This window comes from Zootoca vivipara, chromosome 6 (genome assembly GCF_965207765.1).
Source record: "Zootoca vivipara chromosome 6, rZooViv2.hap1.1, whole genome shotgun sequence".
NCBI lineage: Eukaryota > Metazoa > Chordata > Lepidosauria > Squamata > Lacertidae > Zootoca > Zootoca vivipara.
The window spans coordinates 39,873,802-39,898,816 of NC_142589.1; the positions used below are offsets into that span (position 1 = coordinate 39,873,802).

Consider the following 25,015-nt stretch of genomic DNA (forward strand, 5'->3'; position numbering starts at 1 on the left):
AGGTCTCCTATAGTCAATTTCTCTCTGCTTTCTGCCAGCAAATGGGCAAGTGAAGCAGCATGGCATACTCTGGTGCCCTTTTACCTGCTTTCCAGTGAGATAAATTCTGCCTGGGGTTTTGCCTTGGATAGAGCCCCAAGCTGGGACTGCATCAATGAAAAAGGCACATTTTATGCTGGAAACCATGGGTGTAGCTGGGGGGGGGCAGCTGCCCTCTCCTAGATCAAGTAAAACAATAGAAATACTTAACTAACTGACCAATCATGTTGGTCCTGCCCCCCCCCAACAAAAATCCTGACTACATCCATGTTGGAAACGTAGCTACGGTATTAAGCACTGTCACCAGTCTCCCCTGTGAGGGCTATGAGTGGAAGCTTGCCCCTAACAGCATGGCAGCTAAATGGACCCTTCAGCATCAGAGACAGTCTATCTCTGAATGCCAATTACAGGTAGGTAGCCGTGTTGGTCTGCAGTACCCGAAACAAAATTAAAAAAATCTTTCCATTAGCACCTTGGAGACCAACTAAGTTTGTCATTGGCATGACAAGAAATCACAGGAATCACAAGACAGAGAAACCAGTAGGAGAACAGTTCAATCTCCCAGGACAGTCTATACAACATCTCAAAGTAGCTGTCTTATTACAAAAGAATTTCAGAAATAGACTGGAAAGAGAAGTTGCTGAATTGCAAATTATTACCAAACTTAAAACCATGGAGAGACCTGGTCTGAATAGAGACATTGGATCAGGCATCCCCAAACTTCAGCCCTCCAGATGTTTTGGACTACAATTCCCTTCATCCCTGACCACTGGTCCTGTTAGCTAGGGATCATGGGAGTTGTAGGCCAAAACATCTGGAGGGCCGCAGTTTGGGGATGCCTGCATTTGATTCTTATCTCATTATACATGATACTGTAATGCTATTTTTAGCCATCTCACCCCTTGCTTTTTCCTGTAAGACCAATTGCAGTAGTTAACAGTCGTCAAAAGGTTTACCACACACCTATCAGCCAATCACCCATTCCCACCACCCTTCTGAGTACCGGTAATACCCCTCCACACCCTCTCACTATATATAAGGGTCTGGTGACTTCCGTTTCAGTGTATCTGAAGAAGTGTGCACACGAAAGCTCATACCAATAACAAACTTAGTTGGTCTCTAAGGTGCTACTGGAAAGATTTTTTTTTATTCTGAATGCCAATGGCAGAGATGACAGCAGGCTTTGCGTCTTACTTGTGAGCTTCCTTTTCGGACATCTGGTGGTTGGTCACTGGGAGAAAGCGGGATGCTGGGCAGGGGGGGTCTTTAGCTGGAGAGCTGCCACATTAAGGGAGAAGTGAATGGGCTATCGATGGCTCCTGGTCACGAGTTTCGCGATACAGAGGCACTCTCCCTCTGGGCGAGGCCTTCCCCTCGGGCACCAAGAGGCAACATGCTGGGTCTGGCCGGAGTGTGGTTTCCCCGCCCCAGTGACTCAGCAAATCCGCGCCGCCTCCTCCGCCTCTTATAAGACCCGCGGCGCCTACGGCTTAGTTGAACTGCTGCCTGGCTTGCATCGCTATGGCTGGTAAGTAGCTTGTCTCCTCGGTCCAGCCTTACTCTGTTGGGCCTAAAGTACGCATCAGGCTGGCTCCCGGAGCCAAGCGGGCAGGTCAAAAAGAGAGGAAGGATGGGGGTGGGTGGGATCGATCGAGTCGAGTCTCCAAGGCACAGGCTCCCCCTGCAGGAGTCCTTTTTCCGCCTCGAGAGCTTCTCCCCTCGGTCCTGCCGCAGCGCCGGCAGCAACTTGCAAGGAGGCGGGTGGTGCCCATCTGGCGGGGCCCCCGAAAGGCAGGCCTGCGAGGCTGCGCTGCCCTGGTGGGAGGCGTGGAGGCGGGAGTCAATCCGCTGCAGGCTGTCCCCACCCCACCCCCCTGTTGCGGCAGGGCGGCTCTCCAGACCTTTGGCCGCCCGAGGCGCCTTGTCTTGCCAGGCTCTGCCCTTCTGCTGTCCTTGCAGCTCGGCAGGCGCTGATCGTGCTGGCCCACCCGGAGCGGACATCCTTCAACTATGCCATGAAGGAGGCGGCTGTCGAGGCGCTGCAGAAGAGTGGATGGAAGGTTACCGTCTCGGATCTCTACACCATGCGCTTCAACCCGGTCCTATCCCGGGACGACGTCACCGGTACATAGGTTTCGGGTCCCTCTCGCTCCGCTAGGTCTCTCTGCACTGACTGGCGGCGGCTCCAGCTCGGCTGGGTTTCAGGCCGGCTGGTAGGGGGCGCTTTTCCCAAGCCTTCCTGCCTAGAGGAACTGTCGTCGGGGCGAGTACCTGGGGCCTTTTGCCGCTCCTTTCCCGGAGCCCCCAAAGGCTCCGCCTCGCCTGCGACCCTGGACCCACCCTTCCCCCTCTCCCCCTCCCTCAGGCAAGCCGAAGGACCCGCAGCACTTCAGCTACCCGGCCGAAACGGGGCTGGCATGGAAAGAAGGCCGCCTGAGCAGGGACATCGTAGAGGAGCAAAAAAAGCTGGACGCTGCGGATCTTGTCATCTTCCAGGTGGTTCCCAGATCATAGGACGCTGCCTTCTAAGGAGTCAGACCACCTGGTCCATCAAGCCCAGTGTTGTTTAAGTGAACTGTTTCTCCAGGTTTTCAGGCATGAGTCTCCCCCACCCTTCTCCAACTATCAAGATGGGCACCGGCTTCCTGGGAGTGGATTTGGGGGGGGGTGGCTTTTCACCTGCATCATAAGCCTCTTCTTGCCTTAGGCTTGTAGTGTTTGACCTGAGTGTGGATTTTGGCCATGTATCTTTGCTGTCCAATGAACTCGGGAGAGGCAAAATTAGGAAGTCCTAATTGAGGGACCCAGGTGGCGCTGTGGTTAAACCACTGAGCCTAGGGCTTGCTGATCAGAAGGTCGGCGGTTCGAATCCCTGTGATGGGGTGAGCTCCCGTTGCTTGGTCCCAGCTCCTGCCAACCTAGCAGTTCGAAAGCACGTCAAAATGCAAGTAGATAAATAGGAACCGCTACAGCGGGAAGGTAAACAGCGTTTCCGTGTGCTGCTCTGGTTTGCCAGAAGCGGCTTTGTCATGCTGGCCACATGACCTGGAAGCTATACGCCGGCTCCCTCGGCCAATAATGCGAGATGAGCGCACAACCCCAGAGTCGGTCACGACTGGACCTAATGGTCAGGGGTCCCTTTACCTTTAATTGAGTAAAGAGGGTGGGAGCAACACTGGCACCTCAGGCTTTAAAAATTGGATTCTGGCAAAGATGGAAATTGCCCACACAGGGTCTGTACTTCACAGGGGGGAAACGATATGCTTCTTACCCCCTGCTGGAGCTTGCCATTGGAAAAAAGTTCTGGAGCTAGTGATTCTAAGGGCATGGCCAGGGGCACAGAATTGTTTTTTGGGAATGGTACCTGGACTCTAAAGTACCATGAAATGAATGTGCAACAAGGGCCTCAACCCTTAGCCTGTGGCTCTGCTTCTGTTGCAGTTCCCTCTCCAGTGGTTTGGTGTCCCGGCCATCTTGAAAGGGTGGTATGAGCGTGTCCTCACTAGTGGATTTGCCTACTCCTACAGTGCCATGTATGACCAGGGGCCCTTCAAGGTAGGTATGCAGTGGGGATTTGGTGGGAGTGAAGTCTTGCTGCTGCTGTAGCCACTGCCACCTTTCATTCTCTCCCATGCTCAGCTCCAACTGGCCAGTAGCTGCAGCCTGTCTGTTGTGCGTTTGAGCCCTGCAGTCAGCCTCTTTGGTGCTCTGCATGAAATAATAAGGCAGACTCTGGTGGTAGTGGGAAAAGACCAAGGATTCTGACAATGACCCTTCCTCTTGGTACTTTAGAGAAGGGTGTGGGGCACAGAAGGTGCAGTCCCTTTCCTCCATATTGTGGCAAGATGATGATCAGCTGGGCTTTCACAATACTCTGCAAAATGACCTGTCCACTAGTTGCTCTCTGCAAGGCAGCGTCTCAGCTGCTGTGTAAAGCATAACTCATATTTTGTTACCTACAGAAAAAGAAGACTCTACTTTCCTTCACCACTGGTGGGATGGGCTCCATGTACACCCCTGAAGGCATCAATGGGGACATCAACATCCTTCTTTGGCCAATACAGGTAACAAGGCAACATTTGATGTCAAAACCCATGGCTATTTCTAAGAGAGTTTTAAAATTATTATTAAAAGGTATCATACTTAGGTACTGTAGATGGTGCAAGCTTCTGCCTTACACAGAATTCTTACAGGTTCCTGTACATGTCTGGTTTGAGAACCTTTGTGTAATCCAGATGTTTACAATCCTGCATTCCAACCAATTGGCCAGATGACTGTTTTTTCAAGAGCTGTAGTTTACTGAATCCTAGCAGAAAGCCCACATCCCTTGCGTGCAAAGTTTTAGACAAATTTTAGGTTTTAAAAATGAGTAAAATTGCATAGCAGATATCTAATATGGAGGGTGTATTGTAACAAAAACACATACTGGAAATGTCACTATAGAGCTCATTTGTCCTGAACTTGTTCTAATGACATTTTTCCTGCACTATTTGGATATGTATTTGATTTGCAAATGTTCTTTCTTCCTACTCCCCAGAGTGGCACTCTCCATTTCTGTGGTTTCCAAATCTTGGCACCCCAGATCGCTTTCAGTATTGGCCATACACCACCAGAGGCCCGTTCCCAAATCCTGGAGATGTGGAAGAAGAGGTTGGCAACTATCTGGGAGGAGACACCCCTCAGCTTTGCCCCAAGCAACAACTTTGAGTTGAGCTTTGCTGGGGGCTTTCTTCTGAAGAAAGAGGTCCAGGAACAACAAGAAGATAAAAAATATGGGCTGACAACTGGCCAGCATCTGGGGAAGCCACTCCTGCCTGATAATCAAGTCAAAGCCCAGTAGCAATAGGAAATTCTGTTGGGAAATTGGGACAGAAAAAAGGGCCTGCCTTCTGTAATGCTATCAGTAAGAGTTTCCTACTTTCAGTAAGAGCTATCAGTAAGTTTCCTACTTTCACTTTCTCTGGGTACATAGGGTCCCTGTAGGGCAGACTTTTCCCAAACTGGTGCTCTTCTGTTGTATTTGATTCCAGTCCCATCAGCCCAACAGGGAGGATGGGAGTTGAAACCCAAACTACCTGGGAGCACACCAGATGGGAAAGCTGGTTGGGCACTCTACCATTAAAACAGTTAGTTCTTGCCTTTTGTATGTAGTGAAAGGCATATACTCCACAATGGAGCCTGCATTATTACTATTCTGCTCTTTGCAGCATTAAGATCCCAGCCTATAATCCACAGGTGGGCAACCACCACAGCCTTTCACATTCCTCTTTGCAGCCCCCATCTCAGCAAAGAGTACCACCATACTGCCTTGAGCAGGCATCCCCAAACTTCGGCCCTGCAGATGTTTTGGACTACAATTCCCATCTTTCCCGACCACTGGTCCTGTTAGCTAGGGATCATGGGAGTTGTAGGCCAAAACATCTAGAGGGCTGCAGTTTGGAGATGCCTGGAGTAGAATGTAGTTGGATAGAACTGTATGGATCCACCTGGCTGCTTTTTTGCCAGCTCTTCAGTTTCTTGTCATAGTAGTCTCAAGGTAGTGGGGGTGGGTGGGGGGAGTACATTGCAAGAGGTATAGCCTTTACTTCATTAGCGACCACCCCACCAATCCACAATGGGTAAAACAAGCTACTTGGCAGTCAATACCACTTGCACCAGACTTGAGCTGCCGGAGGAGAGGTGCAGTGGCAATCTGTCTGAAGACAGCTGCACAGATGCAGGTGAAAAGAGGGCAGCTGGGAAGAGTGGTGAAGACAACTGGGCTCCCACCTTCTCCAGCTGGAATCGGCCACAGCACAGGAAGGCAGGGGCAGAGTTGCCTGGCAATAAACGGTGCTCCAGTGGGTGGGGTGGGTGTGAAAAAGTGTAATTAACTGGTGGGGAAGGTGAAGGGTTGCTTTAAATCCTCTTAGTTTACTTGCTGGTAGTAGAGATTAATATTACTTGAGATTTTTGTACTTTGGTAATAACTTTCATATGTTCTAACAAAGCCAGGTGTTGCCTCTATTTGTCAGGTTTGTTGGAATGTCATGTGGATATTCCTCTCCTATAGAAGTCTCTTGCGCCAGCAGAGAAATTTAGAATAAAATACTTTTTTTAACCCCTCTCCTGCAGCTGTCTATTGAGTCAAGGGCCACATTTTGTGCTAGGCATTTATACAGTTTGAACCTATTACACCTGTTGGATTCTAACATGACAGCACTGCTCAGAGGGGAGGGGTGCCTGTTTGTGTCTCCATGAGAGGTGGTGAAGGGAGGAGCCTAAGTCTGCTGCTCTACCGTACACAGTTGGTAATATGGGACAAGCCAGCCCAGAGCTGGTGGGTTCTGCAAAGGAGATATTTACACAAAGAAAGTTCTACTTTCCCATCAGTCCAGTGAAGGGACACCCCTCTCCACCTGCTCCATATACACTGGTGCTGGCTTGCTTATCGGGCATAGAACAAAAAGGGATGTATAGAATTGTAGGGTTGGAAGGGACCCCGAGGATCATCTAGTCCAAACCCCCTGCAATGCTGGAATATGCAGCTGCCTCATGGGGATCAAACCTGCAACCTTGGTGTTACCAGCATCATGCCCTAACCAACTGAGCTATCATTAGTAAACTTCCAGCCAGTGTGTGCAGAGCTCAGCAGACAACACACTAGCCTTGCACTTCAGGATCAAATGACCCCAAGATACTGAAAAGAATGGAGCACAGTAGCAATACACTGCAAAATGAAAACTTTCAAAGTTTTATTCTTGACTGCAGCTGTGTACAGAAATATAGTTGCAAGTATACAAATGTCCCAATAGAAGCAAAATATCTCTCTCTTAATATTCAACAAGTTATCACAGGATAGCTAAAAACAAATGCAAATGAGTCCCCCCCCCCAAATAGAATAAACAAAGTCGTTATCAGTGCTCTGAGAAACCCACCTACACAAGCCAGGGACACAAAATGCACAAGGGGCCATCTGAGGCTACATTCACATTGCAGGATATTGGAAGAGGCTGCTTGGTGGCTGGCTGGTCTTGAGTGCTGTTCTAAGCAAGCATGGCAAGAAAGGGGAGGGGGAGGGAGTGTGAGTGTGTCAGGACTGCAGCAATATTAACAGGCCGAGCTCTGGGAGAAAACCTTCATTAGTTGCACGCAAACTGCTGTTGGGACAGAGGGGTGCAATGAGATTCTTGGTCTCAGCAGGTCCAAGCCCAAACTGTTCAGAACAAAACCTTGCCGTGTCCAAATTTGACTTCATTCCAAACAAGTTGGACTCCATGGACCAGAGCCCCAATACAAAAGCTGCGGAAAAGAGGAAACAATGGACCCCAGATGACAGCCAAGCTACCTAAGGGCTTAAGGATCAAAGCGGCAGTGGTGGCAGGGACTGAAAGAAAACTGCAGTGGTGACAGCAGCAGCATCCATATAGGCCATGTCTGGTGCAGAGGTGAGGGTTACACTCAAAAGTTATTCCAATGCAGGAAATCCTCTGCTATGACAACCATAGCAATGAGACTCCAGTCCCTGCTCAAACAAGAGATCACCATTTTCTGAAGCAGTCACAAGCAGCCTGGACTGTCAAGAAGTTCTTCCTAATATTTAGTTTAAATCCTTTTTCTTGCAATATGGACCTATTGGTTAACACTGAAGCCCTGGAGAAAACAACAAATAATTTGCTCCCATGATCAAGAGTGACAGCCTGTCAAATACTTAGTGATGGTTATCAAATCTCTTTGCTGTTTCTTGTACAGCCTAAATATACTTAGTCCCTTCAACCTTTACAAATAGGATGTGGCTATAACCAAGCTGCTCATTGCCAGGGTGGACAAGACCAAATGAGGTACTTCCTGGCCTTTCAAGCTCTGCTCTGATGCAGTGTGCTAGAGGACAAACACTTTCCTAGGCATGTTTGTTTGGAGTGGTGCACAAGAGGAGGAGGGAAAGCAAGTCAGGGATGCCTGAAAGGACAGCTCTCTCTTGACCATTAATATGCAGGGAGGGACCTGAAACCACAAGGGCTTTTACAGTTTTACAAAATCTGATTCCCAATGTGGCTTTATCCAGAGTTGTACATAAAAATGATTGCTTCCTGTAGTTTGAAACCCTTTGGTGGAAAGGCTCAGTTGGATTCTTGTGGACTGATGCAGAGGAGAAAAATGAATGGGGACAACATGAGCTCCAAATGCCATGTGGGGATCAAGAACACACAGGAAACAAGATGCACCTTGCAAGGCTACCAAGGTCCCATCTCCATGAAACACTCTCTAGAATACCTTTTGTAGGCTCTGCTACTGCAGGCCCCACAAAACAAACAAAAAGGGTATAGGAAAGATGCAGCACCAGCCAGCCACTGAGCAGACCTTTGTTCCAAATACATACTTTTTTGTAACCAAATCACATGTTAAAAATGTTGCACATTTAAATATTGACCTAAAATGGACCAAGATAAAATAGAAATAAACCAACCCCAAAACCCATGTACATCACCGTTTTGAACAGAGCAGCAGCAGGAGCCCTTTTAACAAACAGAATGCAGATGCCTGCGTTGTATGGCTGGAGTAATCTGGGGAGAAGTGACAAGAGGTGGCTCTGAGCAGGAAACTTGGTTCAATAGAGGATTGGTCCCTGGTGACTTAGCACTGTCCCCCAAGGACAGTCCTGATGCCACCAAAGTGAACAAGACACAGCAGCGTACAAGTTGACCTGCTCCTACTCAACCCTCTCCACACACTTCTTCCCCATAAAGCTCCTGCCATGGCTTGGGACCAAGTGCCTCTTCCAGAAGACACAGGCAGTCCCAGGCCCAACTGCAGGATCCCCAGAAGTGAAAACAAAAGCCACTGGTTTGGTACATCCCTTTCTGCCTCCTCATTCATAGTTAGGCACATGGCAGCACATGGTTGCTCCTTCCCATCCTCAATCTTTCAGCAAATAAAACAATGTAAGAGAAGCAAGCTCAATGCAGCTACAGACATCATGAAATGAGGAAAGAAGGTTCCAATTGTGAATTTGTAGTGTTATAAATCAAAAAGCTAGTAATAAAATATTAGACATTAACCATGAGTGAAAAGCTGAATGGCTCATGTCAAGGGACTCCCATGCACATGTGTCACCTCTGCAGTGAAGCTGCCCTCCCAGCCAATCAGCACAGAGGCTGCCGGATTAAATGAATGGCCAGAGATGAACCAATCACATCTGCTGCAAAAAGTACTCAAATACTTTGTGAAGACTTAACAACAACCCCCCTTCCCCTGGTTCCTAGATGCCATGTTGTGGGAAAACAGACAACAAAACTCACACATTTACCACAAAAATCTGTGGCAAAAAGAATATATGTGTGTGTGAATATATGTATATGTATATGTATATATATATTTATATATATATATTATTTATGCCAATGTACTCACTCAGTACAAATAGCAAAATAGTTTATCATTTTCTAAATACAAAATAGAGCTTTCCAAAAAAATGAAACACACATTAGATATAAACCATCCAAAACCTGAACGATTGAAAACTGTATTCAAAATTAAATGACCTAGAGCAGGTCTCTTTCTGAAAAGTTCTCTTCATATCGGCAAAATAGCCTGTACTACTGAAAACATAACTCAAGCCTCTCAAAGAGAGATGGACAAACAGAACGAATCACTGACTACAAACATCAGAGACGGACTGGCATTTAACTGGACAACAACAATAACAAAAAAACAAGCACAACTCTACATAGCTCAAGGTGGAGCACAAGTTAGAAAAAACACAAGGGGTAGCCTAAAAAACCAGGTACAAGCTAAATTCTTCTCTACACAAAAGTAACAAAAATGAACACCAATGCTTACTAAAAAGCACAACTCCCCAATGCCAACAAGAGTTACACACGGCAGCTGTTGGGTGACAGACACCACACACAGCATTTGATGTGCAGGAGAGAAGGAGAGGAAAATAAAAATCCAGAAGAGGGAAACTGTAGCTATCCCTGGAGAGCACCTGAAATTGAGTTTGCCCCTTGGTGCTGACAGCACACAAGAGCATCTGCCTTTTAAGCCAAAATGGATGCAAATTTATCACCAGCATCTGCATTTTGAAAGAGTGTCGTTACTTGTCTCATATGAGCTAAAGGAGTTATGTAAGAACATAAGTAAAGCCTACTGGATCAGTTCAATGGCCCATCTAGTCCAGCATCATGTTCTTACAGTGGCCAACCAGATACCTAGTCTACAAGCAGGACCTAGGTGCAATAGTACTCTGCCCACTTGCAATTCTCAGCAACTGGTATACAGACACACCCCTTCAAGGCCTGAGGGGAAGCTGCCAAACCTCCCCCCCCCATGTGTGTTTAAATTTAAGACTCCAAACCCGCACCAATTAGAAAAGGGGTGGAGGAGCAGAAACCAGCATGCCCCAAAATATTCTCTCACCCCTCCTCTACAGACCAAGGAGGTATCAACCAGCTTGGTCATTCCAGCCCCACTACAATGGACATTCTGGTCTCCAAAAAACCTAATTCAGATTTGTACAGGTGGCAGCATATTTCAAACAATAGGAAAGAGACAGAAAAAGGATTAAGAGGAACAAAAGTCAGCTTATGGCCTATCAAGGCAGGACTCAAGAGGGGGTCTATTGCTCAGCATAGCAAACTGCCCCCTTGTGAAAGGGGAGATGTGCAGAGCACCAGAGGCTCAGAGAAGTCCCTCTTTGAGCAGCCAATCTTCCAGCCTCCCAGGAAGCTGTAGTCACATTCTTGGATATCACCTACTCCCCACCCCTCATGGCTTTAGGAGACTCTCTGCCAGTATATACCACCTTCCTAGATGCTAATTCACAGCTTTCTCCATACTGCTATGAAGCTGACAGCAGCTTGCATTTAACGAAGAGTCACTAATTCACACTGGTATGTTCAACACTTGGTAACTGCACCATTAAGCAATGACTGGCATGAGTGAAATGCACAACAGAGGACTGAACACATGAATCACCTTCAGCTCCCTCAAGCAACATTTTTCACTGGAAACCATTTACAGCTTCAAATCAAGTGACTGAGTCTTCAAGTGATGAGCACAAATATGTGAATCAACCATTTGTATATCCCAGTTATTTTAGGACACATATCCCTGTGTGCTTTGCAGCCTGTTCCAAGAGCTGTGAAGAAGAGCTGAAAAAAAGGAGCAGAGACAGTCTCAGGTTCTTTCCTTGCCAAGCTGCAATGATAAATGAGCAGCTGCACTCTGCATCCCCACAGCTGGACTAGAGATGGGGGCAACTGTCCAAAGCAGAGTCTCTTTCGCCTCTTCCAGCTTCAAGAAGTCTCTCTCTGATGCTCTCACTCAGCAGCTGTTTCTCATCAGGCTTAGCATGGGTACTCTTCCAAAGTGATGGTGAAGGCTACATTTCCCCTTGGGTCCAAGGCCGCACTTTGACACAGGAAATTTAACTCCAAACATCCTAAATTCCAGAGTCACAAGAAAGAAAGTCTTGCAAATCTGCTTGTCCATTACAGGATTTCTGAAGTTACAAGCTAAAAGAACACACAAAGACAAAAGTTAAGAGTAATAAGAGCCTCATTCTTTCCCCCTAAAGCAGGCATGTCAAACCTGCGGCCCTCCAGATGTTTTGGACTACAATTCCCATCTTCCCCAACCACTGGTCCTGCTAGCTAGGGATCATGGGAGTTGTAGGCCAAAACATCTGGAGGGCCGCAGGTAAGCATTAAGCATTCTAATTAAACAGCATCCAACAGCTGGTTATTTCCCTCTATGCTGAAGTTACCAATGATGGCTTCTTTGAATGTAATATTACTGCCACCCATCAGTGAAATCTGAATGGGACTTGAAGAGGGGATGTATACTATGGAGTTGGAATGTGAGAGAGCCCCTCCTAGCATTATGGCTTGGGGAGGGTCATGTGTTGCTTAGCTCTCTCTTGTAACTGCACCAGCAGCACAGAACTTGGTAGGATTCAACATCCTAAAATAATAAGATTTAATACTTTTGTAAGCAAGCTCCTAGAGCGCTAATGGCTGAAAGCACTGTCGCAGACAAGTGGGTGACACTTTTATGTCTCAAGAGGCAGAGCAAGGATTCCAATCACTGCCAGTAGAAAAAGAATTATGTAGAAGCCCATTTCCTTTGTATAATTTATTCAGGCAGAAAAATAAGACTTTATTTCTGTGTGGAGTAAACACAGCTGACCATGCTGCCTTGGAACTGCATATTTCAGCCTTGAGCTGAAGTCATGGCAAACAACCCCATATCCACCCTGGGATTTCTGAGCCATGGTAATCAGTTCAGTGAGAGCACTGCAAGTGTCCTAAGGGCCAGGAGAATGAGGGTTGTGAAGCTCTATTTACTCTCAAGACAGGCACTAATTCTATTATCTTTCTGGGGAAGCAGCAGAAAAGACAGACTTTTATCAGCTGCAAGAAATAAGAAGAGAATATGGCTTGGCTACAGTCTTGGACTCCCATCTCCAACTCACCTGGATAGTTAGAAGGAGCCAGCCATGTTGTTGTTCCCCTGGTTTTGTAGAGACACTAGCAGGTCATCAATCTTCTTCATATTCTGATTGGTGGTCATAGCAGAAGACAGCTGGGGGCTTTCAGACATCTGCTGGGATAGTAGACTTGTGACTGATGACTGTGCCTCACCCTGTGGCTGGCTTATTGTGATCATCTGATCTGACATCGAAGTGGGTCCAGATGTTAAGAGCTGGCCACAGTCTGTTGAGAAAGACAAGATTCATTCAGAGCACCATCCAAATTTATTGAGCAGTGAAAGGAAGCCTATTGCATTTCACATTGTACTGGCCTTATAAACATCTAGTGTCCCCACAGAGCTTTTTCCCCTAAGGCATTTAGGATCAGGGTGCTGGCGTCCCAAGAAACCAGTAGAAAGAAGTCAGACACCAACAGATGCACAAAGCATCTCATATGAAGTTAACAGCCGAGAGTTAACAGAGTGGCTGGGGGAACCCGGCCAGATGGGCGGGGTATAAATAATAAATTATTATTATTATTATTATAACAGGCCTTTTGGCTCATTCTTCTTTGTCTATTTATATATAAAATCTACTGCATAGCTAGAGAGCTCTTCCCCACCATATTGTGTGCTCTGCTGTGCTCTGAAATCATGGAGATAGGTTTACAGCAGCTCTGACACAGTTACAGAATCTCTACTTCTGGGGAAATGCTACATAAATGGCACTGAGTGAACAAACTGAATTTGGATGCTTTTGTACACATTTATACACTTAGAATGGCCTGATCACTGACTTTTATACTAGCTGGCCCTGATGGGGTGAGTTGGAGTCCAACTCTATCTGGAGGACCACAAGTTCCCCATCCTTGCTTAGACTGTAAGCAGTCTATGTCAAAATTGCTGTCAACATTGTAGTGTGTTCCCATATGGGCTTTACAAAGAAAGTCATAATTCAACACAATTTTAGATACAGTTTTTCACAGCTCAGTCTGCACAGAAGTGGCCTCCAACATTCTGGCATGACACAAGCTTCACAAAGGGAAGAAAGCACTAAAATTTAGCCAGTGACAATCCTGGATTCTCTGTACTTACTATCTTGGATGCCAAACAGGAATATTCCAGAGGTCTGCCGAGATGAAGCTGAGGAGTTCTGCAGCTGGTTCATGGAACCACTTCCAGGTGTGTTTTGGAACAAAGCAGCCTGCTGCTGCTGTTGCTGCTGCTGCGGGGGCGAAGAAGCTCCCTGGATGCCAGCCATATTGTTTGGTGAAGAGTAGAGGGGGGGCTGCTGCAACTCTTGCTGGTTCATGCTGTTCTGCAAGGCAGACATGGAAGTCGATGATATGAAGAGGGTGACAGGCTGCTCCTGAGAGCTGGAGGATCCTTGGACTAGCTGGATCTGGGGCGAGTTGTGGAATAAGGCAGGCTGCTGCTGTGACTCAGCTTGATTAGAGCCTGGGCTTTGGTTCTGAAACTGCATGGGTTGCTGATCCTGATTCATTGGTGTCATGCTGCTTTGTGGGTGGAAGAGAGACTGGCTTTGTTGTTGTTGTTGTTGCTGCTGCTGCTGCTCCTGGCTAGCCATTTGGTTAGGGTTTGGGTTGTACATCATGTTCTGCTTCTGGGATGTCATAGGGCCCATGGAATTCTGATTGCTGAACCTCAAATTCTGCTGCTGCTGCTCTTGGGAGGGTGTGCTGTTCTGAAGAGCCACCATAGAATGCTGTGGTTGGAACATGGCTCCTTGCTGGTTTTGGGGCACCTGTGATTGGAACATGCTCTGCTGCTGTTGCTGGGACTGCTCTTGGGCAAGCATAGGGCTCTGGAGGTGTGAGAGCTGAGCCTGCTGCTGCTGGAATGTCGACTGCTGCTCAGCACTGGCAGGTGTCTGCAGTGGAGAAATGGAATTCTGTGCGGCAAAGAAGGGCATCTGTTCCTCCTGTGCAACTGAGCTCTGGGGAAGGAATAGGTTGCTTGCCTGCTGGTCCTGAACCACACCCATGGGACTCTGGGAATGGAACATTGGAGGCTGCAGCTGCTCTGAGGAAGAGGCAGAGCTCTGGCTGTGGAAGAGAGCACTTTGGGTCTCCTGCGAGATGTTCTGAGCATCCCCAATAGGGCTCTGTGAGTGAAAAAGCTGAGCTTGTGAGTGGGGAGCCTGCTGCAAAAAGCTTCCAGACTGGAGAGACATCAACTCCCCACTCTGCTGAAAGAGAGTCCCGGTTTGCTGCTGTTGCTGCTGCGTTCCATTGTCCTGAACGGCCATCATACTTTCTGAGGAAGAGAAGAGGCTGACCTGCGCCTGGTTCTCCCCGCTGTGCTGCATTTGAACCATAGCTTGAAATACATTACTCTGCATCTGCTTGGTCTGACCTGGAGCTTCTTCACCTTCGGCAGAGCCAGAAGACTGAAACATGGAAGGACCGTTGGCAGGCACCACCTGCTGCTGCTGCTGCGATGGAGTACCAGCTTCATTACCAGAAACACTGGTGGGTGAGAATAGCTCACACTGCATCTGTATGTCTTCATTTGTTGTCAGTGCACTCATCAGGTGAGAAGTTTGTTGGTACACTGGGGACTGCTGGATGTTTCTATTTCCCGAAGAGGAGTTTGAGAACATGTTGGACTGCATCTGACTTGCTGCCTGGCAGAGACCTTGCTGAATCTCAATCACCATAGCTGCAGAAGTCTCCATTGCTTGCTGCTGCTGCTGCTGTTGTTGCTGCTGCTGTTGCTGCTGGCTGGACAAAGAACTTTCAGGTTGTGGATGGACATTCTCACTTCTCCCAGAGAGAAGGTCCTCAGCCCTTGAATGGACAGTGTCAGAGGAGGAAAATATCCCTTGACTGACTCCATTTTGGATCTGGCTAACCTGCTGAAAAATCTCTACATTGATTTGCTCTTGAACATCCTCGTTGTCAGACCCAGAGAACAAGACAGAGGATAGCTGCTGCTGGGCTTCCAGGACCTGCTGGACCAAATCTACACTTCCATTGTTGCTGCTGGCAGTGCTAGACTGAAAGTTCCCTGCTTGCAGTTGCTGGATTGTGTTCTGCAGCTGGCTCACACTGTTGGCTGATGAGAAAAGGTTTGAAGACATCTGCTGCTGCAACACTTGTGCCGATTCCTGGAGTGGTGACTGCTGCTGGGACGCCTCTGTCAGCTGAGACAAAGTCATGACTGCACTGTCTGGCTGCAACACCTCTCTTGGCTGGGACTCCCTGGTGGGGAACTGGGATGCCTGCTGCAACAAGGTGTCACTGTTTTGCAGCTGATTGGGACCAGAACCTGCAGGGAAGCTGCCAGGCTGGGCAAGGTCCTGTGCCTGGAGGGAGGGCATTGCCTCTGGAGTATATACCTTTGGCTGCAGCTGCTGATTTTCACTCTCTGGTGCTAAGTGAGAAGCAGAAGAGGAGAAAGTGCCATTGCCCAATATACTGGACATGTTGGTTTCCAATGTGGCTTGGGGTGGTCCGACTACACTTGTTGCCTGAGGGGGAAAGCACACAGTAATAAGACAGCACAATCATACGCTTGCATGGTGCCTCAATGAAACAACACTCTGAAAACTAAAAAAATCCTTCCAGCAGCACCTTAGAGACCAACGAAGTTTGTCATTGGTATGAGCTTTCGTGCGCATGCACATTTCTTCAGATACTGAAGAAGTGTGCATGCACACGAAAGCTCATACCAATGACAAACTTAGTTGATCTCTAAGGTGCTGCTGGAAGGAATTTTTTTTCTTTTGTTTCGACTACGTCAGACCAACACGGCTACCTACCTGTAACTAGAACTCTGAAAACTGTTTAACATTTAAATCACACCAACTGCAACATTGGATCTCTATCCCATTAGGGCATGTTGAATTTTTCAACTTTCAAATTCCAAAAATGAGGGGTGCTAAAAAGTTGTAATATGACTTGGAAATTCTAAAGATATTTTGATTAAATTAATATAATTTAGTTTTACTTGGCAAATAACTACATAAAATATTGACCTTTCATGTTTTTGTACAACTTCCAATAATTTTAAACTTTTTTATTTTTAAAAATATGTAAAAATGTGTGTAAAATTGAATATCATTAAAAATGATTGCCAAGTACTTGCAGTTATATATGACCTTGCATAACAGACAATTCAAAAAGCACAAGCAGCAAGAAGGCGGCTTACTAAATATAAGCAGAGAAGTAAGCAGGATGCTTCAATACCATCAAATGAAATAAATTTTTTGGCTGATGGAAATGAAGAATAGCTGATGCCCAAGGTGGAAATGATGGAAGTTATGAATTGAGAATAGAAAAATACACCTTCCACTTTGAATAAAAGACAGAGTACAACACATTAGAAATAAATAATTTTGCTATGCAGGACATTTGATATGCTGTTGGACAGCGAACCACAGCTCACCACAGACTTGTAGTTGATCACAATAAAATCAAGAGAGCTGAAGAAAAAGTTATCAAATCCCTGAATCAGGAATCTTATTATCTTTGTCAGAAAGTGTAGTGGGCGTGAGGTGGTTACTCACGAGTAATGACGCTGGACTCCAACCTGGCTTTTTACAGGATTATTGTGTCTACTCTGTACTATGTACTGCTCCAGAGAAGCGGACCCGGAGCAATGGATTCAAACTACAAGAAAGAAGATTCCACCCAAACATTAGGAAGAACTTCCTGACAGTAAGAGCTGTTCGGCAGTGGAATTTGCTGCCAAGGAGTGTGGTGGAGTCTCCTTCTTTGGAGGTCTTTAAGCGGAGGCTTGACGGCCATATGTCAGGAATGCTTTGATGGTGTTTCCTGCTTGACAGGGCGTTGGACTGGATGGCCCTTGTGGTTTCTTCCAAGTCTATAGTTCTATGATTCTACAGTGCAGAGCTAACTAAAACACGTCCATCTCAGTCACTTCCAGAATCTGGGAGTGCCCCCTTCCTGCTCCTCCCCCAGCATAAGAACTTGGAGACCCCCAAGCTCCTCTTACGTTCTTTGCACTTGACCCCTCTGTGTAGATAGGGCGACGGAAGCAACGTCTCCTCCTCCGAGACCTCCTGTTGCAGGCTGTGCGAGGGCTCTCTGCTACCATCTCCAAGCCCCCACTCCATCCTTCTGACCATCCCTCCTTCCTCCCCATTGGACGACTCGCTACTATCCAACTCGATCTGACCTTCCTCTCCTCCCGCAGACCCTCTGGGAATTCCCTGACAGAAAGGGTGAAATTGACTGGTTCAACATCAAAGTAAAGCACTCAGTAGAAGACCCATACCACATCTTGTTTCAGCTGCAACAAGTTAGGCTGCAAAAGAAGGCTGTGGTAGATGCTGTTTTACCAACCATTCAGCATTCAGCATGGTATGCATTTAGCAAAATGATAATCCAGACACTCTTAGGCTCAGATAGCAGTGGGAAGAGGAAAGCTGGTGTCTGAAAGATCATTAACTTGACGGGTAGAGATGATCTTTTAATAAAAGTTTTGTCAAATAAAAGTTTTGCAGGACAACCCCCCCCCCTCCAATCACCAGCTCTCTATGCCACCACTTACCTTAAAGACTGGAGGAGCCCTTTTTTCAGCTGTAAGTGCCATGGGAGCAGCCTCTTCACTCTTGATCACACTGTTTGGTCTGAGTGGCGTTATCAAGGCACTGGGAAGAATATTTACCTTGTCCAGGTTACAGCCACTGGTGTTCACTGCAGCAGAGAACAAACACAGTCTTACTGGTGTCCTGAAGGATAGCCACATGGGCTGAGAATAAGAGAAGGACCGGTTGCTAGGGCTACCCCTCCATTCTCCAGAAATTAGGTTGTAAAGACCAACAAGCATCTGAATACATAGTACTACCACAGAGAGGGCATTACATCTGGTAAAATGAGTCCCTATATGAGAAGGACTATACTAGTATGCTACAACAAATACAAAGCCATGTGGCAATTCACATTTGACAAAGTAATCTCAAGCCCATTATTCCACAGTAAGTGTGTTCATCTTTAAGATGCCACAAGATTGTTTTGTGAGTAATTTGATGGAAAGAGTCATCTTGATGCTTTCAGCTCTGCTTACCAAACAGGGACCTAGGAAGTTGCCTTATCTAGAGTGAGACCATTAGTCCATCTACAGTATTTTAGCTTTACCAATGGCTCTCCAGGGTTTCAGACAGTAAACGTTCCAAGCGCTACCTAGAGATGACAAGGATTGAAACTGGGACCATCTGTATACAAATCAAATGGTCTACCACTGAGCGACAGCCCATCTTCTGAAGAGTCATAAAGTTGTTATTACAGGAAAAATCACCCTGATCTCCATCAATTTGCAAGCCACCAAGTTTCCCTCATTCTGTTCTATCAAACTGCATCAACTCTTGCCAGAACACACCAACTGTTCAACTCCTTGCTTATATTAAGGGTTGTAAGTAAAGGTGAAAGTAGTAAAATAAGGGCATGAAGGAAATAGCAGTAATTTGCAAGTGTCTTTTATCAGCTGAAGAAGGGGTTTCTATGGAAATATTCCAACAAACAACTTGTACAAGCCTGCAAGTCATGAGCACATTCGTTTGAGCCAAATTGCATCAGCATTTCACTGTGACTGATGAAACATATGTAATTAACTGCAAGAATTCCAGGCTGATACAAGGAAAAGAGAAGGGATGAATTGGGATCAAAAACATAATCCTGCACACAGGAAACTGGATGAAATATTTGACACAAAGCATAATGAAGAACTAACTGTAAGTACAACACTGCCACATTTATCATCACACACTTCATGCAGACCAAGTCACACAATTATACTGATCAATACATAAATTAGTTCTGGAGAAAGAACAAATGTGCCCTATACACACAACTAGCCAAATGGAAACACTCAAATGTAAAATTGAAGCCAGGATTGGAGAAGTGTCATAATGGTAGCTGCTCTGCATGCAGGTCCCAGGTCTAATCCCCACCATCTCTAGGTAGGACTGGGAAAGAACCCCGTCTGTGACTCTGAAGAACTGCTGCCAATCAATGTAGACATTGCTGAGCTAAATCAACAAATAATCAGCGAATGCATGAGAACATCTCCTGTTCCTAGTGAGTTGGAAACATTCCAGAACAGCTATGCTGAATCTTTTCCAGCTGCAGCCCTGGAAGCCTGACAAACTCATGACCTTACTATTTATGCATGCTCTTGAGCAGCTTCTGAAACGTTAATTAGCTTCAGCAAACAATTCACTTAGTAAGAGCACACAAACCAACAGGGCCTGCCACTATAGTACAGAGCAGTAAAGACAACTGCAAAGCAAGTACTATGAATAATTTATTCTTTATTTTTATTTGAGTGGTGAGCTTTGCATTAGCAATACAACTCTTATGTCAACATTGTCATGAAACAGTTTAGCAAGTTATCTGCACTAACTTCATGTTTAGTCAGGACTTTTAACCACTTGTGGAATTCGTATGTATTAGAAGCAGCAAGACTGTACTAGAGTAATTGCAATATTAAAGCTCCAGCATATACCACTGTCTCTGTAACCAGGAGTCTTAGGCTGCAATCGTATGCCCACTTACTTAAGAATAAGTCCCACTGAGCTCAAAGCGATTTACTTCTGAGTTGACATGCAAAGGACTACACTCTTAATCTGTGATCACAATAAAGCTTTTATGAAAATCTCTCTGAAAGGTCTGCAAAAAATTGGTGTAAGTTAGAACTCAAAGAGAATAATACCACTGCTAAGAATTAGATACCTTTGATAGCATCATCAAAAGAGCAAGGCTGGGTTGGACTGGGTATTTCCTGCTTCACATTCACATTCAGAGTACCAGCTGCAAATGCAAAAGACACTGCTGACTTTCAGAACAGATGTAAAGCAAAGTTTTCCCTGTAAGGTGAAAGGTACATTTTTAAAAAGTTCATCTTTATTTTCATGTGTGCAGTGGCGGGGAGACCTTAACTCAGGTCTTTGTAATACGGTGTAGCCCCAAACTCATCTTCCTCCCATAAACCCTTTAAACTTCGGAGAGAGGCTCTCTTCAAAGAATGAGAACAAGTCCCTGGTGTGCAGCTATCAGGTCAAGTAGTGCAAGAGGTGTCGCCCACCCAACAGTCTTGCTTTCTTCCTCAGCCTCTTCCAAAGATATAACAATTAAAATACAAGAAAAACTGTGCAGAAGAATTTGCCAATGGCCATCTCTACAGCTTCATCATTTTCAACATACATGTATCAGGAGTGTAAGTAAATTGCTGTATGTCATGTGATCTTCCGGCATTGGTCACCACATAGATCCCCACAGAAACCGGGGCAGTTATTTGCTGGTCGTGATATGGTGGCACCTTCACAATTAGATGATTCTGAATCCAAAAAAGAAGTTTGTTAGAGCAGACACCTTACCAACTTATATCTTCACAGACTAACACTACAAGACCTAATCATAAGAAGTAAAGATTGGATTGGAGGCACCAAGGATCTGCTGAGAAATCTACCCAGCTACTAACTGTAAAGCTGAATCTCTTTAACATACCTATCAGTGCTGAGAGCACACAGGAGAAAAGTCTTACTCAGCATAATCTTCCTATCTCTGCTACTACAATTTTCTTAATTTAAAAAAACCTGCACATAAGCAGCAGCTCACTGTTTCCTTGTTTTGCTTTGCTATAGCTTCCACTGCTCTTCCACCAGCTCATCCACCAAAATGCCAGTCAGGGACTTAGGTTGTGCAGTGGCAGCAATGAAAAAAATACAGGGAGGTGGTTTTGAGGTTCCGCAGCAACTAGTAGTATCCAGAAGCAGACCAGAGGTAGGATGTAGCACCAGTAACCTTATTCTCCATTAATTTGTATAGCCTCCTTTTAAATCTGTCAAAGTTGACAGCCATTACCACATCTTGTGATATGAAATTCTATAGATAACTATGCTGGGGATGGGGAGGCAGACATAATACCCATCAGTTTATCTGCATTATTTATGACTAAATCTGAAATAATTTCCTCACCCAACAAAAACCTAAGCTCAATTTAAGATCCATGATAACAGTAGGTTATCAAATTAAATCATAGCCAGAAATATTGGGAACTTATATTTCTGTTTTTAAGTAGTAAATAGCATATGACATGTATGCAAAACAGAAAAGTAATGATATCTTTATTTGGGTATGTTATCATCACAAAATCTTATAGAAATAATTAATAGTAACTTGGACTGTTTGGTCCTGATAGCTAGGGATGGTGAGAGTTGTAGTCAAACAACATCTGGGGACCCAAGGTTGAGAAAGGTCTAGGTATTTTTCCACTGTCAACTGTATTTACCCTAGATTCTTAAAAACATAATCACCACCTTGCTGGATCAGACATTGACCCAACTAGTCCAGCAGCCTGTTCTCACAGTGGCCAATCAGATGCCTCCATGGGAAGCAGGGCATGAACACAACAGACATGTTATATGGTTACCAATATTTTTTTAAAAAAGTTTCAACAATTTTATCTTTGTTTTTAATTAATGATGGTATTATGTATATTTGTTTTTTTTTGGTTTGTCGATATTAACCATGCTTTATATATAATTTTATTTGTATACCACCTGGAAAAAACTTTGATCAAGCAATTTGTAAATTTTCTAACTAAATAAAATAAACAGTACTCTCACCAGCCACCTTCTCCAGCAACTGGTAGTCAAGAGGCATACTACCTCTGATAGTGGAAGAAGTAAACAGCCATCATAGGTAGTACCCATTGATAGGCTTATCCTCCATTAATTCAAGAAATGGTCATCACCAAATCATTTTGAATCCATAAAATAGCATTGTAAAAGGAGAGAAGATATTAAGATTATAACTTTATGGATTCAAAATGTTTTGGTGACAGTAAGATTTCTTGAAGGAAAATATAAATAATACATATTTAACCCTAGTGCAACAGTAGATTTGAGTTTGGATTCCCATCATTAGAAGACTAGAACTGAGTTAACCATTTTTTATGGCAGTCCTTATGGTAGCAGCTGCACAAAAGCCAATTTTTGATCATCCTACTTCCAAAATGAGAGTCAGCACACCTAGAAGAGGAATGGCTGCTTGCACAGGAACCTTTGCTGTTCTGTATCTCACAAGCAGGGCAGAGGTGGGAGGTGGAGAAAGAAATGACACAAAGACTGAAGTCACTATTGCCCCAATAAACAGAAGAAGTATAGTGCTCACTCACATAATCTCTATGCTTAAAGGCTGCAATGGCTACCACTACATGAAAGAGAAGAGACTGCTTAGGTTGTGAAAAAATGTGAAATGTACCACAGTCTTGCAACTCAGGTTTAAGGAGTAGGGAGTAAGAGAAGAAATAACAACTGAGCACTGCAACAGGATAAAAGCAAATAACTTTTTGCAAACTATTTGTACACACACACAAAAAGGTGACCCAGCCAGATACTATTTATGTCAAAATATATGTCCATGAACTTTGATCCAGTCTGTTGGTCATATGATGGTTTGACAAAAAATTAAGCCACATGAAGGCAGCTTCTGTAGCAAATTTACCTTTTTTTAACTTGGGCATAAAGAGCTTGGAACTCATATTTCAACTTCATATATGCTTTCTAAATCCTTCCTTCCAAATATACGATAAGAGGAAAAATTCTTTAGCAATTAATTCCTCAGGCATAAATGAACAACTGTATCCCAACTATGAACAAGGAAGATTTTACATCTGGCTTTCTGTGCATTTTTAAAAAGCATGTACCTGATGAAACAGCTCCATGTCAATTTCTGCTTCCCCTTTCCAAGAGTTTTCATCTGTTTGAAAGCAAAAGAGAGTAGAATTACTGCACAAGCTCAGCTAAGTTTATTCATTGTCAGGGAAGCTGGTCACAGGAACCACCTACCTCCTTGGCTACCTGCAGAGGCAGTCGTTAGCCCAACTCCATCCACAATGGTCTCCCCACCCCTCACCTCCATTCTCAGTTTGAGTATGTATGTATGGTTCTCACCAGACATATTCTCTTGAAAGATCACTTTTGTTCCCTTCAGAAAGTTCTTGCCAATTAAAAAGACTTCCTCTTCTCCCTTCACAGAACAACTGTGCAGGCTTTTCTTTAGAATCTCTGGTACACCAGCTGGCTGAGCTACAAATTGAAAAAGAGAAGGGATATTTATTATATACACCCCCACACCTGCAACTTAATGCCAAAATGGGCTTCTAAGTGGTTTAACTGACAACGTGCAAAAAGTTGGCATCATCCCCCAATGTCTCAATCTGGAACTGGTCATTTGGCTTGCATGGCATATAGGAAAGCAGAACGTACAGAGATTCTGCTTGGGTGCAGCAAAACATGCCCATCTTTTAATTCATCAGAGAAAAGAAAAGCACAACTCCCCTAGGAATTGGCACGACTGTAGTCTACTAGAATGTGCTCATCATAGCATTTCCCCCCTAGGTAACACTGAAGTAAAATAGCACTGGTTTTCTCTTTTATAAATGGGCTAGTGCAAGGAGTTTCAAAAATCAACCAACTGTCACATACAACATCTTAGGGGGCTTTAAAATTTGTCTCACAACATGTTCCATAACAATTGGCTGAACATGTACATACAGTCTTCAGCAAGTTTCCAAATACAAATATGCTCTATATCAATATTACACAAAAGTTAGTCATTTTGCCCAGATGCAAAAAGTTGGCATTTTAAACACAACTGTGCAGTTTTAAGCCTCAAGCCAGCAACAAATAATTCAAACCACAGAAGCAAGCTATCTCAGGCTAGGAACAGTAATTTTTCTTTGCCGAAGTCTTGTGATATATGCCACCATGTGCACTTCTTGGTGAGTGACAGGGCACACTGTTAATTTGGATGTAGGCCAGATCCCCTACACCCAAGTTTGGGTTAACATTGAAAATAGATCAATGATGGATCCAATTAGATATGCTATAAGCCTACACAGAAAAAGAAATTTCATTTAAAGCAGCATGCGGACTCCTAGCAGCACAGACACATATGAAAGCTAAGTTTGTTTAAGGTCTAGGCAATTTATTTGGTTTATTCATTCTATTTTGTAATTAAAGCAGAAACTAAAATGCAGGGCAACTGAATAAACAGGCGACCCAAAGCCCCAGCAAGATGGGCCTCAGAGTTTGACTTTACAACTTACTGCACAGAATTGGCGAGGACGGCGTCTGCAGGGTCAGAATGGAACCATCCTTCCGAGTGATGTTAACACGGAACACTAGCCTGGCCCGAGTGCTTTTTTTCTTGGAGCCAGCAATGCCTATTCGAGCTTCAACATCTGCATTCCTCAGTTTCAGTATTCCAACACAGTCCACCCTAGCAACACAAGATTAAAGTTACCTACCCAACTTGCTTTCAAAGAGACCACATAAGTTTTGCCAAGCTATGGAAAACAGCAAGCTTCCTAGGTCTCCAGGAACATGGGTATTTAACCCCAAGCCAGAGTTGCCCATACAAACACTACAGCTGCATGTGCCTCTACAGTTGCAAAGATGATGGAAGCAGCCACAAAAAGCTCCCTCACCTCCAAGCTCTGCAGCAACAGCTACTGTCAAAACTGCAAGCCTTAA

General features: G+C 45.0%; 2 protein-coding genes across 9 annotated transcripts in view; one reads left to right on the forward strand and one right to left on the reverse strand.

Moving 5' to 3' along the window:
- The first annotated feature begins 1,535 nt into the window (after positions 1-1,535).
- On the forward strand, positions 1,536-6,144 carry NQO1 (NAD(P)H quinone dehydrogenase 1). The gene is made up of 6 exons (XM_035117801.3): positions 1,536-1,567; positions 1,999-2,163; positions 2,405-2,535; positions 3,481-3,594; positions 4,002-4,103; positions 4,577-6,144. Exons 1-6 carry the CDS (start codon positions 1,561-1,563, stop codon positions 4,877-4,879), a joined length of 822 nt encoding a protein of 273 aa, XP_034973692.1. The 5' UTR covers positions 1,536-1,560; the 3' UTR covers positions 4,880-6,144.
- A 612-nt stretch (positions 6,145-6,756) lies between these two features.
- The window catches only part of NFAT5 (nuclear factor of activated T cells 5), a 70,645-nt gene continuing 52,386 nt past the window's right edge, over positions 6,757-25,015 (reverse strand). For all 8 annotated transcript variants that reach the window (XM_035117788.3, XM_035117794.3, XM_088670999.1 and 5 more), the window contains 9 exons: positions 24,589-24,761; positions 23,432-23,566; positions 23,185-23,237; positions 20,679-20,811; positions 20,208-20,285; positions 18,028-18,173; positions 13,585-15,982; positions 12,494-12,734; positions 6,757-11,534 (listed from right to left, as the gene is read on the reverse strand). In XM_035117788.3, coding sequence (XP_034973679.2) covers positions 12,502-12,734; positions 13,585-15,982; positions 18,028-18,173; positions 20,208-20,285; positions 20,679-20,811; positions 23,185-23,237; positions 23,432-23,566; positions 24,589-24,761 — 3,349 coding nt within the window. In that variant the 3' untranslated portion in view covers positions 6,757-11,534; positions 12,494-12,501. The remainder of the gene's footprint in view (positions 11,535-12,493; positions 12,735-13,584; positions 15,983-18,027; positions 18,174-20,207; positions 20,286-20,678; positions 20,812-23,184; positions 23,238-23,431; positions 23,567-24,588; positions 24,762-25,015) is intronic.